Source organism: Olea europaea, chromosome 17 (assembly GCF_002742605.1).
Source record: "Olea europaea var. sylvestris chromosome 17, O_europaea_v1, whole genome shotgun sequence".
NCBI lineage: Eukaryota > Viridiplantae > Streptophyta > Magnoliopsida > Lamiales > Oleaceae > Olea > Olea europaea.
The window spans coordinates 4,516,025-4,531,767 of NC_036253.1; the positions used below are offsets into that span (position 1 = coordinate 4,516,025).

General features: G+C 32.3%; 1 protein-coding gene across 1 annotated transcript; it reads left to right on the forward strand.

The window, feature by feature from the left end:
- Positions 1-8,184: 8,184 nt before the first annotated feature.
- LOC111366108 (uncharacterized membrane protein C776.05-like) lies at positions 8,185-11,745 on the forward strand. Its single transcript, XM_022986764.1, has 8 exons — positions 8,185-8,654; positions 8,784-8,903; positions 9,169-9,226; positions 9,324-9,424; positions 9,813-9,908; positions 10,004-10,097; positions 10,571-10,808; positions 11,200-11,745. The coding sequence occupies exons 1-8, from the start codon at positions 8,565-8,567 to the stop codon at positions 11,555-11,557; spliced, it is 1,155 nt and encodes a 384-aa protein (XP_022842532.1). The 5' UTR covers positions 8,185-8,564; the 3' UTR covers positions 11,558-11,745.
- Positions 11,746-15,743: the final 3,998 nt, after the last annotated feature.

The window sequence follows — 15,743 nt, forward strand, 5'->3', positions numbered from 1 at the left end:
TTCACGCCCCTGTAATCTTTTATATCTTTTCTTTTGCCCATAGTATTTGTATATTTTTCATCTTGATCCATCACATTCAGATAAATACACGTCAATCCCGATGACGTGTCAAAACTTGAGTAAACATATTCAGTACTTTATAATTTACCTTACTTAACAAGCCATAAATACGTGGAAAATTCCACAAGTACGGGAATTCTTTACAGAATCCCAATAGGTCCAGCTGTGGCAATACATGATTTGCAGACAATGTGTTTTTTTTTTTGTTATCTGCTAATGAATTTGTGCCATGTGAATTCCTTTAAAATTTCTATGAAGATTTTCCTGTACTTGTAGCATTACTCTAAATACTTAGAACATCTAAATGCATTTAATAAAGTTTCAATGTTTCACTACTTAAGCCTTATTTGATAACCATTATTAAAAATAAAATAAAATAAAAATTAATATTTTGAATAGTGATTTTTAGGACAATATGTGATCCAAAAGTAGGAAAAAGTTTTGAATTTTCGTGCAAAATATTTCATTGTGCAAATATATAGTTGAAAGCGAGTATATAAAAATAAGAGTTTTCATATTATATTGAATATTTAACTATTGACAATTGAAAATTACTTTTAACGCACTCCTATTTTCAGAATGAGTGATGTCATCTAACATCACCAACGAATCCAACACCAAATTAAATGGAACTAAATGTCATTATATGAAAGATACACTAGTGAATCATATAATTTTACATTTAATTGAACAAGAATATTAATTGTTTTTATTGTATACATTTCTCCTTATTCAGTTCAAAGTACTAAATATTTTAGTATTTCAATCACATATCTTTATTATTTTTCACGAGGTGGGCTTCGAATTCTACAATAATTCTTTTCTGTTAAGAACTATAATTCATTATCATCCTCTCTAGAGAATTTGATTGTTCTTCAAAACATGATACATTATATTAAGAAGTTTCGAAGGAAGAAGCCGTACAAATCACATCAAATTTACTAAACTAAACTTTACATGTAACGTCCCAATTTTATTTAATTTTTTTTTTTCAAATTTAAGCCGTTATCAAACGTTTCTTCAAAAATAAATAGGTTTATAATAATGTTATCCTGAAATAAAATAGTGTCAAGTGAAAGAGTAAAAACTTTAATACATATATTACTTTCATCCCTTTTATACAATTGACGCAACCACAAGATATTTTACAACTTTTAAAACATATATGCCTGATTTTATTTGAAGTATGTAGCTCGATGCATACTTTTTGGTTTTTATAAAAGTGTATAGCACCATATATGTATTCAATCATTGAATTTAAATCTTTTAATGATAAGTGACCATAAAAATATATAACTGTTGACATTTATGCAGCCACTTGTCCGTTTCAGCATTCAATAGTTTTAAAATGACAGAAAGATAAGATGGAATTTACACCAAATATCATAAATCTTAATTGAAATTCGAAGTGCAATTTAAACATTTAAAGAGATGGGAATGTTAATATCCTAGAAAACATGCAACTAAATTTTTAGCGAACTTTTCCAAATAATTAAATTAAGCATGAGTGTCTATTGCAATAACATTGAATAGAAATAAAGTTACGTGTTAGATTTTAGAGTTTTGTCCCATGAAATGAGGCACAACCACACCATCGAGTCGCCGCACTCCGACACGACCCGTACTAACATGTAAGGTAGGGAAAAGGGATGAGTATAAAGAATACTCAGTAGGACACGATTAATGGTGCGGTCCCGAATAAAATATTCAATCATGTATCAAAATAATCATACCGTCATATCATATCTTTAAATTTCAGTAAGAGCTCATATCATATCATAACTTTCATGAGTATAACATTTATCAACATGAAGAAATAAATTAAACGGGACTAACCACTTGCACCTTGTAATCCTACCTTAATTGATGAAAAGAGTTTTCTTGAAAGAAAGACAGTAGATCCAGTTCAAGACTTCTTCTTCTTCTTTTTGTTCAAGGGTATCTATCACAACTCTTTTATTCCTAACGTGAAACACTTATTATGGTAGTCAAAGCTTCTCCACGTTTGTACCATCTATCATATTTATGTGACATAATAAAGTCACACGTTTTTCCATAATTTACTTATTTTCCTTCTAGTCACACACGGGTCAACCAATTGATTTAAACTCAAACAAGGAAATTACTAATCTCAATCAAATACAATTGATGTAATGGGAGTACAAGATATGATTTTCGTGTATTTTCAAGATGTTGACAATACTATAATATTTTTATATCATTTCTACCATAAAAGAGAGAAGATTCCTTTATTCTAGCTATATCCAATCTACACGGTTTCATAAGTGATATATAAATTTCCAAAATCAATGTAATTAAATAATATTAAATTTATAATAATTGACAATTCTTGTCACTCCCCCAAATCAAGGTAAATAAACTATTTTAAAAATGAAACTTCCTCATCTATCAACATCAAATCATGACCAATTGGGAAATAAATTTCTCTCTTCTTTTTCAACAATATAGCTCACGTGGGAATGGAAAATCTTAAAATGAATAATTTATTATAAATTTAGACAATATCTTTTAGCCTCAAAAACATGGACATAACTTGTTCGGAATAATTATTTCTCGAGGCCAATGTACTTTATTTAATACGAGCTACATAACGAGCCCAATATCGATATATAAAATCTCGTACTATCGTTACTTAATTATTTAGCCCAAGTAAAATATGAATTTAAAAGCAATTCCATTTTAGTCCTCAAATTTTCAAAATATAAAATATAGCATACACTTTTATTCTAAAATTTTCGGGGCGTTACATTACATTCGACCGATTTTATCACATTTCCTTTTTGTTTAATGTTATCGAATTCAACGTGCAAAACATTTTTATTAATTTTAATAGGTTTACAAACACGTGTGCTTCGAATGAATGTTGGTTGGATGCTAAATGAAAATCTATTTTGTTTATGCTTGACAAGAGTTGGTCTGTCTTTTCCTTATGGCTTATGTGAATAATTTTTGGAAGGGTATATTGATTTGAATTTTGAATAAAATATTTTTAGGAGCGTGCATTAGTGATCCAAATTGTGCACAAAGCAACACTAATTTGCTTCCAAAGAATATTCTTACAGAATGAAAATAACATTTCACAAAAAAGCCCCAAAACGCCGACTCTGTATAAAGTATATCATTTAGGACATGTTCGATAGTGATTATGAGAATTAATTTTTTGATCATTAGAGAGAAAAATGTATCCCACCTGTAAGTGAGAAAATAAAAAATGATGGCTAGAATAGTGAAATAACGGTCAAAAAATCAATTTTCTGTGGTGAAAAATTTCTACCAAATGGGGGCTTAATGTTTTATTTAGACAAGATATTCTATTTTCTACTAATGTTCAAAAAAATTAAAATTAAAAATTTTTAAAAATAAAAACTAAAGAGAGAAATTGTACCTAACATGCTTTCATTAACTTAGTTCTAACTTATAATATTTAAATCATTGTTCTGATCACCTTTAGTTATTAGAGAATGTGGAGCAATTGGTCTTTTTTTTTTTTTTTTTTTCTTTTTTTTTTTTTTTTAAATAAAAAAACCAATATTTTACTTGAAAATATTAAACATTTTATCATATCAATTTTCATTTTTTAACTTAATTTCAATTAGAGAAAATTGCAGCTAGATCCGTAACCTTTTGAAAAAGTACAAATGAATCTCAAACCATTAGTTAATAATATGTAATTGAGCATAGTGTCAATTAAATTTTGACAAGGAAAAAAAAAAGAGAAAAAAGAAGAAGAGAGGTTAAATCATAGTACTTTTAGTGTATGCAATTGCTTTGTGATGTGAACTTCATAAAATATAACAAATATACCCTCAAATAGAAGAATTAAAAAGAAGGCCCTGTTTGATAGGCCAAATTTTTCATGGAAGATGGAAATTATCCCACAATTTTTCACTTTTTAACCTGTTTGAAAGGAATTATTCTCTTGGTAATTATTTTTCTCACTTTCACTCACGTGATCCTTTTTTCCCACCTTTTTGAGGAATTAGTTTTCCCATGGGTTTGGTGATTTTCAGATTTTTTTTTTTTTTTTTTTTTTTTGGCAATTGAAAAAATTTTTTTCCCCAATTTTAATAATTTATATCCTTTTAATTGATAATTTTCATGAAAAACAAAGCCAAATGAATAGCAAAAAAGTCAGCATTTCAATATTTTTTAAGTAAAAAATTATACCAATCAAACACGTTTACTTGACAAGTCCCAGTGAAACAAATTTTAGACAATTCAATTCGTTAAAATTCATTTTCTTTCCACCAAAATTCAATTTTTGCAATCAAACAAACCATCATTGTATATTTGGAATATCAAAAGGTTCACGGTGAGTGTCGCAGTTTTTTCAAAGGTAAAAGAACTGGGCTACCAATGCCCAGATCATTGGCATATGAACGGGCCTGGATTGAAAATTTAGCTTCAGCCATAATTAATTCACTAATTAAACAAGAGGAAATTAAATAGTGTTAATCTCCACGGGTGATCTTCATTTTCATTAAAAAAAAATAAAAATGAAAGAGTTAAATCAAGTAAATTATATCACGTACTTACATACCTACTAAGCAAAAAATAATTTGAAATAATCGATGATACCTCGGTGTAAGAAAATTTGAAATAATAATTCGGGATTGAAAATTTTGATTTAATCATGTTCACGAATCTTAGGAACGTGGAATGGCCCCACAAAGAATAAGAAAATTTATTGTCACCCTCACTTCTATCATCATGAAATAGGCTCATAAGTCATAATATGCTTTAATATAATCGCGATGCATAGGCGAACCTTTGGCATCGAACGCCATTAGTCCCATCTACTCGAAACTGAATACTTGGATGAAGGTCGCAGAAGCTAACCAAAGCACTTAAGATGGTTGAACTAACAAGAAGCCCAAAAAAACTAAAAGTACTAAAGACCCGAAACGAAGGAACACAAATATATTGTTAATTACGCCACAACATAAGAAGATTTAGAGTATAGTCATGCTACGGTGACATAATGATTGAGATACTCTTTGACATAATGCTATATGATATTATATCATTGATCAGTTTAAAAACAGTCAGTATTTTCATTCATTCATCTATTATGACATACAAATTTATCAACCTCTCTATCATTTTTCTACTATCAAAATAGATTAAGCCTATAGAGAATTTAGTGAAAGTAACAACCAACTCAATGATAGTGACAATGTGTCATAAAACTATCTAGAATTACAATTTGTTGTAGACTATCCAATAATAATGCAAAATGCGTCCAAGTAGTAGCCATTGATTTAAAAAATCCATAAATACCCAGAAAAATCACAAGGCAAGCAATACTAGAAACCGTAACCTAATTTTTGCTCTCTCTCTCTCTTAGAACTTTAATTGACCTGGGTCACCTCTAGAAAACTCTTTTATTAGAGCTCTGGTAGTCGAAAAAAAGTTCTAAATAGGTAGTTAAGCAAGAAGCTGACCAAGAATTTAACCTACACTTTTCAAGGTCAAAAATCCATTTTTGTTTGAGTATCTTCTAACTAAGAATAAAGTCGGTGCTAAAAGACAGAGATTCAAAGACAGACTGATTTGGCAGAATGATTGGCTATTTCTTTTTTTCTTTTATTTTATTTTATTTTCGAAGTGTCTAATCATGTTTCGACATGTGTCTACCTTATTTTTTACCTTGTATTTGAGCTTGACTCTGTAGCATTGTTTCCTAAGTAAAGCCAATGTCCAACTTAAATCCTTAATAGTAATGATCTGAACATGTGACATGTGGGCTCGACAATTTGGTGCGAGCCTCTAAACAAGGGTTGAACCAACCAGTAGACATTAATGCCTGAAAGATGCTACAGATTCAAGGTAGAAAACATGGTAAAAAATAAGGATATCACGTGTCGACAAGTACTTGTATAGTTTGAATTTTTTTTAAAAACACCGCCAATCAAAAACATCCAAGTCAACCTATTTTCTTGTATCCTATTTTCAACCCTGTTCAAGGAGTTTAATTCTTAACGTCTTCAATGAAATTGCATTAATAATTATAGAATGATTTGGAACGTGTGAGCTATTAATTGTGATTGGGACAATAATCTAAAATGCAAAATTCCTCCTTGAAAGGCGGAATCTGAATCTAGAAACAACCCTATCCCATCCCCTCGGCAATTAATTCCTCATGTTCATTTATTCATCATAATGAGAGATAAATGCATACTCTAGAAAACGATGACACGATAATGACATGTTAAGCATATTAGACTGAATCGAAGTGAACATGACTAATCATTTCATGTTCTCAACGATCTTAATCAACAATATTGTTTTTTCCAAACGTTCACAATTTTGAGTTAATAAAAAATGTGGGTGCTAGTTATATTTGGAAATCCATTTGATTCTTAGATTGGACATGGCCTCCTGCAAATACATTAAGGGTAATTTTATTACCACTACGGATTTTTTTAGGTCCACAACAATTTTAAGTATTTTTCTTATTTACTTAAATAAACTATTGTGAAATTACATAAATAATTTTTTACTATATTTTTGTCACAAATAATTTATTGTTACACCACTAACATAAAATAATCCATCCACAACTCATATTTGATCAAACAAAAAATTCTCTCTCTCGATCTCAAACAAATTGGGAGAGAAATGGTGAATTTCTTGGTAGCTTTTGACAGATTTCAAAGTTGAGAAATTTGAAGACCATTGTTTCATTTAATTGAATGATTGTTGGCCTCTCTTAGTTTAATATCTTCTCTCAAGAATTCGAACCTTAGATACAATTTTTTGCCCAAAAAATTTGTAAGTTCAGGGGTACCCTGGATATATTTTCACGACTAAGGGATGGTTCATTACCTCCTTATTTCTAAGAGAAGCTATAAACACACTCTAATTCTCAAAACCAAAGAATAATCAGAAACCAAATAAATAATAAAACCTATCTTGATTCATAATATGGTATTTACTGTGATATTTAATACCATGTATTGGTAAAATACTTTCACTTTGGTTGGGTATCTTGGATTTCGTTGTGACTTAATAACACACCCTTGACGGAATACCATTAGGACATAAAAACTATGAAATTTGAAAATCCTGAATTTCAGTTTTAATGACAATGATGTTCTATCGGTATTAAGGAAGCTTTTTTTAGAAACACTGTATGCTTCCAGTTTGTCACAGAAGCTATAAAAGAAGAAGAACGAGAATTTCAAATACCTCAAGAATATTCATAACACAAAATCATCAATAAAAGAAAGTTTCCCAAAACAGTCATGGCAAAATCCCAAGAAAAAATGTCAAGTAGAAATTTTTTATGGATGAAAAAAGATAGCCGGTGGGGAGAGTGGTGACATGAAAAGGATAGTAATATTAAGATTTGAAGTTCCATTTTAAAAAGTCAATCTTATTAAGAGGAGTAGTTTAAGATTTTTTTAAGTTGGTCAATAATTCGATAGTTAACCGATGTGAGATTTTTTTCCCTTAACAAATAACGTGGTGTACTTTAATTTTTCGCTTTTCTATTTTAATTGGATTTAGTTGCATATGTAACTTACCTGTGGTGTATTTATCAAAATGTATTTTAATTGTGGCATGACAAATAAAATTTTTGGTGGTAATATATTTATCGTTATCTTAATTGCCAACAATGTATGAAAATACAAACTTCACTTACGTAGAAAATACAAAAACATGAGTGAAAAACCAAAACGGATAGGATAAAATGATTTGCAAACAACAAGAAAATATGTTGAATTTTGCTAGTTGTATAATCGAGTTGACAACCCCTCATAAGAAGGGGGCCCATGAGCATGGTTCAAATATATAATCAAGTGGGTCATCATGGAGAGAATCAAGAATCAAGAGAATATTTCATCAAATTGAAGATATCGACTAAAGTTGGATACATGAATTAATTTTCGCTTCGTCACTCTAAAGAAATGAAGCTTCAATGTTTAAATATTTGAATTACTCAAGAAAACTCAGTTAAACACAGACGAGCCATTTGATCAATTTAATTAAAAATGAGTCATCATTTTTAAAAACGAAAATCTAATACCCTATTAAAATTAGAAGAAAACAGTTTGCAGAATAATAGCATATTTAAATAGGCAAATCTTTTGTCTATATCTAAATCTTTTGTCAAGGAAAAAAATGAAATCCATAAGAATCGAATTGCTTCACCAGTTCAATTTGTCCAAATAAAGACACGTAGCCCATAGATGGTTGTTTCCTCAAACTTGTTTCACACAATGATATGATATAAGATCTTCCTGTTAATTAAAAAACCTAATTTATTTGGGATTTGTTAACCGTAATTAGAATCTTAATAGCAACAGTAATCATATTGAGCTCTAATCAGAAAGATTAGTAATTTTCATTCTGACGGATCGGTATATTTCTGTATGCACAAGCTCATTAGCATGATAATAAAAAATTGAGCAAAACACATCCCATTTCCACCACCTTCAATAGATTTCCGACAAAAACAGTCCGAAAGAGTAGAAAAAATGTCAAGCAGCGAAGAGAATATAGAGATGAAGGATTCAAGTGGGGATTCATTTGGGAAGGTCAAACAAAGTTTCAAAGATCGATCCCAGGTACTGTTCTATTTGTGTTGTGTGTAGGCATTAAGATTTTATGGTGTAGATTGAAAAATATTTGATTTTTTGTGAGTTGGGTTGGTGTTTTCTTTCTTCCTTGACGTGGTTATGTTTGGTTTTGCTCAGAAAGTGGCTCAAACCAAGGAAATTTTGTCGAAACAAGCAGTTCAGACCAAACAGATCTTGTCTAAACAAGCCGTTAAAATCTCCAAACAGGCTGAAGAACATGAAAGATTCATCAATAAGGTATCAAACTTAATCTTATATATTCAAGAATCTATATGTATGTATATGTGTGTGGTGTATTTCAAGAATCCTTGCATGTTATGTGTATGTAAAAAAGTTAACACGAAAGGGCAGTCACAAGTTTTCTTTATGAATTAGGGTGCTTTCCGCTTAGTTGAGTTCATTGGTTTCTTCGTATAATTTGTTTTAAATCCGCTTTAAATTTATATATGGTGTTTGAAATTTCATTTGTGGTTGTATTCATTGGACTTCTGGTGGTTTGCAGGTGACATATTTTTTGGGTGTTCTTGGTTTTGGGGCGTTCTGCTTTATTTTGGGTGCAAGTGAGTGAACAGTGGTGACTTCAAGAATCTGTTTACATTACATTTGAATTCTCGTGATTGTATTTTAATTTGGTGTTTTTGTTGATTGACGAATCAGGGCCGCGTGATATACCATATGTATATTGTGTGTTCTATGTAATTTTTGTTCCTCTCAGGTGGATTTATTATCGATACAAAAAATGGCACTACTACCTTATGGTGAGCCCAGACTCTTGGCAAAGTATAATTACTGTATTTCTAAAAAATTCTTATGCTTTATTTTGAAGCTGAGTTTGATGATTAATTAGTAAGCACGGACGTTTTATTCTAATTTAGGTCTATGGAAATGGATGGAAATTTTAAAAGAATATTTATCCAGCTGCATTGCCAAAAATATAATCTGGATTGCTACTTTAAAGATGCACTTTTGGCATATAAATTTTGAACTTCATATATTTGTTGGTTGCGATGCACTTTAATGTCCATTCTTCAATAAAGGTTTTACACTCTTTAAGATCATAATAATTTTGAATTGTTGGTCAGATGAGGTAGAAGGGAAATATCAAAGAGGCAATCTACTGTTATCTAACGTTCTTGTTTCATGCAGGATTTTTGCTACTACGCCAACACAATCTTCATCATCATGCTTCTGTTTTATCCAAGAAATGAGAAGCTTTTCATGGTTTGCTTCTCATTTGCAGAGGTAATCGGTTGGTTGAGAGGTACATTTGTCCCATCTTGTTGATTGAGGTTCTTTTTTTTTTTTCCTTTATTCTGAATCATATAATATTACTGCAGGGGCCATTGGCGTGGGCACTAATTGTTTGGAGATGTAGCTTAGTTTTTAATTCTATGGACAAAATTGTAAGCGTCTTCATACATCTTTTGCCCGGTAAGTCAACCCTTTTTGCCGTTCAGATTTTAGTGGTTCTGTGGTTCTGCTGACAGCAATTAGGTGTTCCAGCTTGAAAGCATGTTTTGATTTCCTATTATAAGATTTGAGGATAAAATTTGATTCGCTTTTAACCATTCACCTTACATTTACTGCTTTTCTTCTGTTGTCTCTTGACTACTTAAGCTGCAGTTGTTTACACTTCATCTAATCAACAAGTTTTGTGACGAGCATAACAGCGCTACTGTTCCAACGGAGAGAAGAACCTATGATTAGATTTTTGGAAGATTTCAAATGAACAATTTCAACAAAAATCTTTCAGTTTCTAATTTTACTATGTTCGACTCTATGCATTTTTCTATCTAGAGAGTACATTTCGTAGAAATGACTTTATCGAACATATAGTGCATAGAAATTGTAAGTCAGTTGTGAATTAAGTATCTTGCAGCTGATGCAGCATTTGTGGTTTTCAGGATTGGTTTATTTCACGATAAGATGGTGGGACCCTGTGTTTTTGGAAGCCATGCATCCCGAAGGAACTGTGCAGAGAGCTTCATGGCCATCTGTAGAGAGCAAATCTTATCTCTGGACGTGGCTGTTTTTTGTTCCTTTATTTGCTTACAGCATTTGGCAGGTTCTTTATTTTCTTATTGTAAATGTTCTACGTCGACAAAGACTACTAAGAGATCCCGAAGTCATGACTTCTTACAGGTCATCACCTTTCTCCTTATCGCATGATTACTCTCTCTGTTTCTTCAGGTTGAAGGTTGCAATATTGTCACTACTCATAGACTTGGAGTCCTTGAGAACATTTTTTTGGCTAAGCTTAAAAATAAGTATTTACTTTTAACTTTTTGTTCCCAAACATGTTTGGATAAGTTTTTTTTCTTGCTTTTAAGTAGAAAAAGTTACTCATTTGAAATTATCACTTATCTTGATGTCTAAAAATTAACTCATTTCAATATTGATAAAAAAGTTCTGTATTTTAAAACTAATTTACTCCTTACAATTGAACTTTCTAAGCTTAGCAGACATCTCTTATTTCTTTCTTTCATAAGTTTATTATCGTTGTGTCTCAATCTTTCAACTTTGTGTATGATAGGGAATTGTCAAAGAAAGCACAGAAAGCAAATAACTTATGGTGGCGTTTAAGTGGTTTGCTCGGGGATCAAAATCGCTTGTTTATGTATATTTTGCTTCAAGCTATATTCACGGTGGCAACTATGGCACTTACGGTCCCCATATTCTTGTCTTATGATTTGCATGTCGTTTTCCAAATACTCAAAGTTTCTGCATCCGTATGGAACGGAGGAAACTTCCTACTCGAAGTGATGCCACAGCAAGTCATTCTCAAAGAGAAGAAGAAAACCGAGATGCACCCTATTGAGAAACCACGAGATCAGTCAGCACTCGAGAACTCAATGAAAGCAAGTAATTCTTCTGTAATACTCGAATCTTAGCAGGTGTGCACAAATAAATTGTCTTGTAAAACTGTTTTCTTTTTCTCTGATGTTTGTTGGTGTGAACTTGGACTGATTTATTTTCTTTGCTCTAAAGAATTTTCATTTTTCTACATGCACTCTATTTAGATATGGCCTGATTTGTAAACTAGGTGAAATGAAATGTGAAATTATGCTTCCTTTTCACGTCTTGGAATTGGGACTGAATTTGAAGACATGATAAGTTGCTAGATTTATGGATTCATGCTGGACTCTGGTATTGTGATAATTGTTTAGAAGCATCTGCTTATACATACTGTTTTTGGCCATTTATGGAAGACAAGACAGACGGCATTTTATCAGTCGATCACTTCTACTTTGACTTTTGATCCCTTTATTGTGTTTTATTATTTTTCCTTTTTTGTCTTCAACCTTTCGCCGCACAAGGTTTGTAGAGCAGTTTGTCATAGCAGGATAATGTGCCGACAGAGATCAATTTTGACCTGTAAAAGAAAATAGGAAGGAGTTACAAAGGTATACTGAGTTACTGATTTTCACCTTGGTCACGTTCTCTCAAAATATATTGAATTATACAGTTAAAGACCTGTATTTTCTATTTAAGATCTGTTTTTGGAAAGTCAAAAACTGTTTCAGAGATTAAGAAACTACTTTTGAACCTGTGTGGACAATTTTTTGAAGGTGTTTTTTCTTAGAAGAGCTTTTAGAAGAAAATTGTTTGAGGTAACTTCCTTGAGAAGTTTTTCTATAAGAAGTAGAAACAGAAGCGAAAGCAAAAGTTAAAGCTATGTCAAAAGGGTCCTTATCATCATTGTTATTTTATTTTTTTTTGTGGAACCTAGAATGAGATATATTCAATTAAAGTAAAGCTATTCGGCATCGATTTATGTCACATTGAAAGATGGATTCAATTAAACGAGTCTTAGATTCTTAACATTTAATTGAACATATCATTTAATGATACTTATATGCCACGTAAATTATTGTTTAATTTTTTTAACATTGGTGCTAGTGTTACATAGCATTATTCATTCAAGAATAGCTTGGACGCTAAATGCAAGTTGACTCTTTGAAATGTTTTGGGTTGGTATGCAATAACGGCTAGAACTTATGAGACTCTAGCTTACATTTTTCCTTAATAAAAAGAAAGATAAAACGTTGATATCACGATAGGCATTTAGCTTCTTATCATGGTGGTGATAATTGACTATTATTTGCAGTACCAATTTGTCCGGTCAAGAGATTTTACAATGTAGTATGACAATTTTCATGTAAAGATTTTGTCTTTGATAAACTTAATCCACGCATAACTTTTAGGGAGAGAGATACAAATTATTCTAACTGTAACCAAATTAACTCTTGGAGCACTTCGTCTTCTCATTTTAGGCCAAAGATTTTGACTCTCTCTTCTTCCCCACTCTATATGGCCAAGATCAATTTCTTTCACTGAAGGATAGTAGGGACCTGTTAGACAGGTTTTGCTTCTTGTAGAAAACAAGAAAATTTTTATGAAGAACCAGTTCTTTCTAAAAGATTTTCCTAAACAAGGTAAAGAACTTCAAAAATTATTCAATTATCTTTAAAATCAACTTTTTGACTTTTCAAAGTCTTGCCAAGCAAGACCTAAATTACTCTTAGGATACATCACATTGAGGTCACTATATTGACCCAAGGTAAAAATACTTTATCTTTCGAGTCAAGTCTTTATTCTCTGTGTAAAAGCAATTCTAGTTTTTGCATACAAATAAATAATACTTTAGCACTTGTATAAAAGGAATAAGTTAATGGAAATTAGGGTCATGAAGAGAACAGTGGTCTACAGAGTTAATTGTTCCAATGCTCACTGAATTGAGGTTCATGTCTTCGATTGGTCACTGAAGTTTAAAATGTCGAGTTTGATCATTAAGCTTATTCCAGTCGAATCCTTTGGAGGTATGTGGAGATTTTGAGTGGTAATCGATGAGGACATTGTGGACTTTTCAATGATCTCCAAATCGACTATCTAGATGGTCGAAAGTTGTCAGAAAATTGCCGCAAACCTCGCCCAGAAATTTAAAAAATCTGGGTGATCGTTTTTGCAAGTTTGTAAACTTCAGTGATCATTTCTGAAAGCGCTCTAAATTTCATTGACTGTTTCTATCAGTTTTAAACTTCAGTGACCGTTTTGTAATTTTCAAGTAAATTCAGTGACCGTTTGTAAAATCAACCCATAGTAAAATGGTGAGGGAAAATAGAATATTAAGAAATTGAATGATCCTAACTCTGTGGAGTTAAATGTTTCATTGGCTATTGAATTTTGTATCATGTCACGATTTACTTACTGAACTTTGTGAGTAGTCCCATTAGCCGCTAAACTTTACTCTGTTAGTGTCCATCACTCACCCGGCTGGGTGTCATTTGAATTGTTGCTGACATCGAGGATGGAATGATGACATGTCGAATTAACTCATTCCATGTGGTAAGTTGAGTCCCATTATTTCCAAATCAATTCCCCATCATCGCCACGTCAAAAATTGGTCTTCAGAGCACATCTTTGACATGAAAAACAACACACGAGTTTGTCTGTGAATCACCAAACCCTAAGCTCCTGAAATCAATTTCCCCCAAATCAATTCTCTCACTTGAAGTCCTCATGTTCCTCAAATCCATTCTTGTAGCTCGTGCGGTATCCCAAATCAAGGTAATTTACGTATTTCTCCGTGTTATTGAGAAGATGTCGTGGAAATGGACGCAATCCTGTAAGTGTTGCTGAAGGTCGGCTTCGAAAGTTGAAGAAACCAGATGTCTCGGGTGGATAGTTGCTGCTGGGGACTCTGGGACAAGGTTAATGGTGGTTTCTTTGTTAGATTTGGTCTTGGATTCCGAGGGGATGAAGAAAATCAGAGAGGATTTTTTTTAAGGGACATAGCGATTATTCAACTATTGTTGATGAAATTGGGATGAAGTTGGATTTTGTGGGCGTATGTGAGAAATCTGCCAAATAGAAAGATGCACAGCCACGATAAATTATGTGATATCAGTTTGGTGTTTTTGTTTTTTGGTAATGTTGCTGGAAAATATGTGGGGCATAGATTCTTATCGTTACCTTTTTGTCCAAATACGTCCCAAACTTTTGTTACCTTCTTTTTAATAGATGGAGAGAGAACAAGCATTACGATCTAGTGTTGCTCATCTTATAAATTTGGATTTACCAAAATGAGTTCAATATACAGCTTTAGTCGCTGAACTTGATGCAATCAAATGAAAACTAAAACTGAAGACCGACAGCAATTTGAAGTAACTAGAACAGCATATCTGATGGAAATTATGGATCTGCAAAGGCAGACCTAGAAACTGCACCAGGTACTTAGGGAATTTTCCCAACCCGACTTTGATCACACATATTGCTCGATGCAATGGTGGATTATTTGCCCTCTCCTATTGACTTGCCATCAGTGAAAGGAACTGACCCTGATGATTCGGAGTTGATAACTGAAAGAACTGTCATTGATGATGAACCATTTTGTCGGTTTAGCTTTCAAGATCATGAGCGATCCATTTGTTCGTTTGCTAAAATTTGTCCGAGTGTCTTAGGTACTAAATTCTAACAAAGGAAAGAAAGAGAGAATTGGTCAACTTCTCGAAATGCATGGGAACATCCTAGAGAATGATTCCATTTTTTTTTTTTTTTTTCTCCTAAAAAATTCTTTTTTTTTTTTTTTTTTTTTTTTAACGAGGTGTCCCAGCTTACGCCAAACTATATTCTCGTCCTTAAACTTCCGGCCCCTCAGCAGATCAGGGAGGTAAATCGCGGGATGTGCCCAAGTTGACCAGGGTTCAAACAGTCTTTATACTCCTGGCCCCTCAGCAAAATTTTAGTTATGGATATGATTGTTTGCGGGTTGAAGACGCTTGCTATCGTTTCAAATTAGGACGCAACTATGTGACTTTAATATGTATGGTTATTACATCACCAAGCTGTTCCAACCCTTCTTCTGGTTATTACAACACTCAGCTGCTCCAATCAGGAATCGAACTCCCCACGCTAGGGTTGCGAGCTCCGCACTGTCCTTCCTTTGCCAACTTGGATGTGCCCCGAGGGGCTAATAATTCCATTTTCTTGTTTTACACAAGTCTGCCAAAAACAGAATTGTGCATAGCTGCAATACAAAACTAAAGAAGACTTTGTCACAGACTAGAAAGGCCGCAG

Excerpts from the sequence above, each read along its gene's own strand:
- LOC111366108 (XM_022986764.1), top strand. The coding sequence starts at position 8,565 with ATGTCAAGCAGCGAAGAGAATATAGAGATGAAGGATTCAAGTGGGGAT. Across the intron at positions 8,655-8,783 it reads GTTTCAAAGATCGATCCCAG|AAAGTGGCTCAAACCAAGGA; the intron begins GTACTGTTCTAT and ends GGTTTTGCTCAG. Across the intron at positions 8,904-9,168 it reads ATGAAAGATTCATCAATAAG|GTGACATATTTTTTGGGTGT; the intron begins GTATCAAACTTA and ends GGTGGTTTGCAG.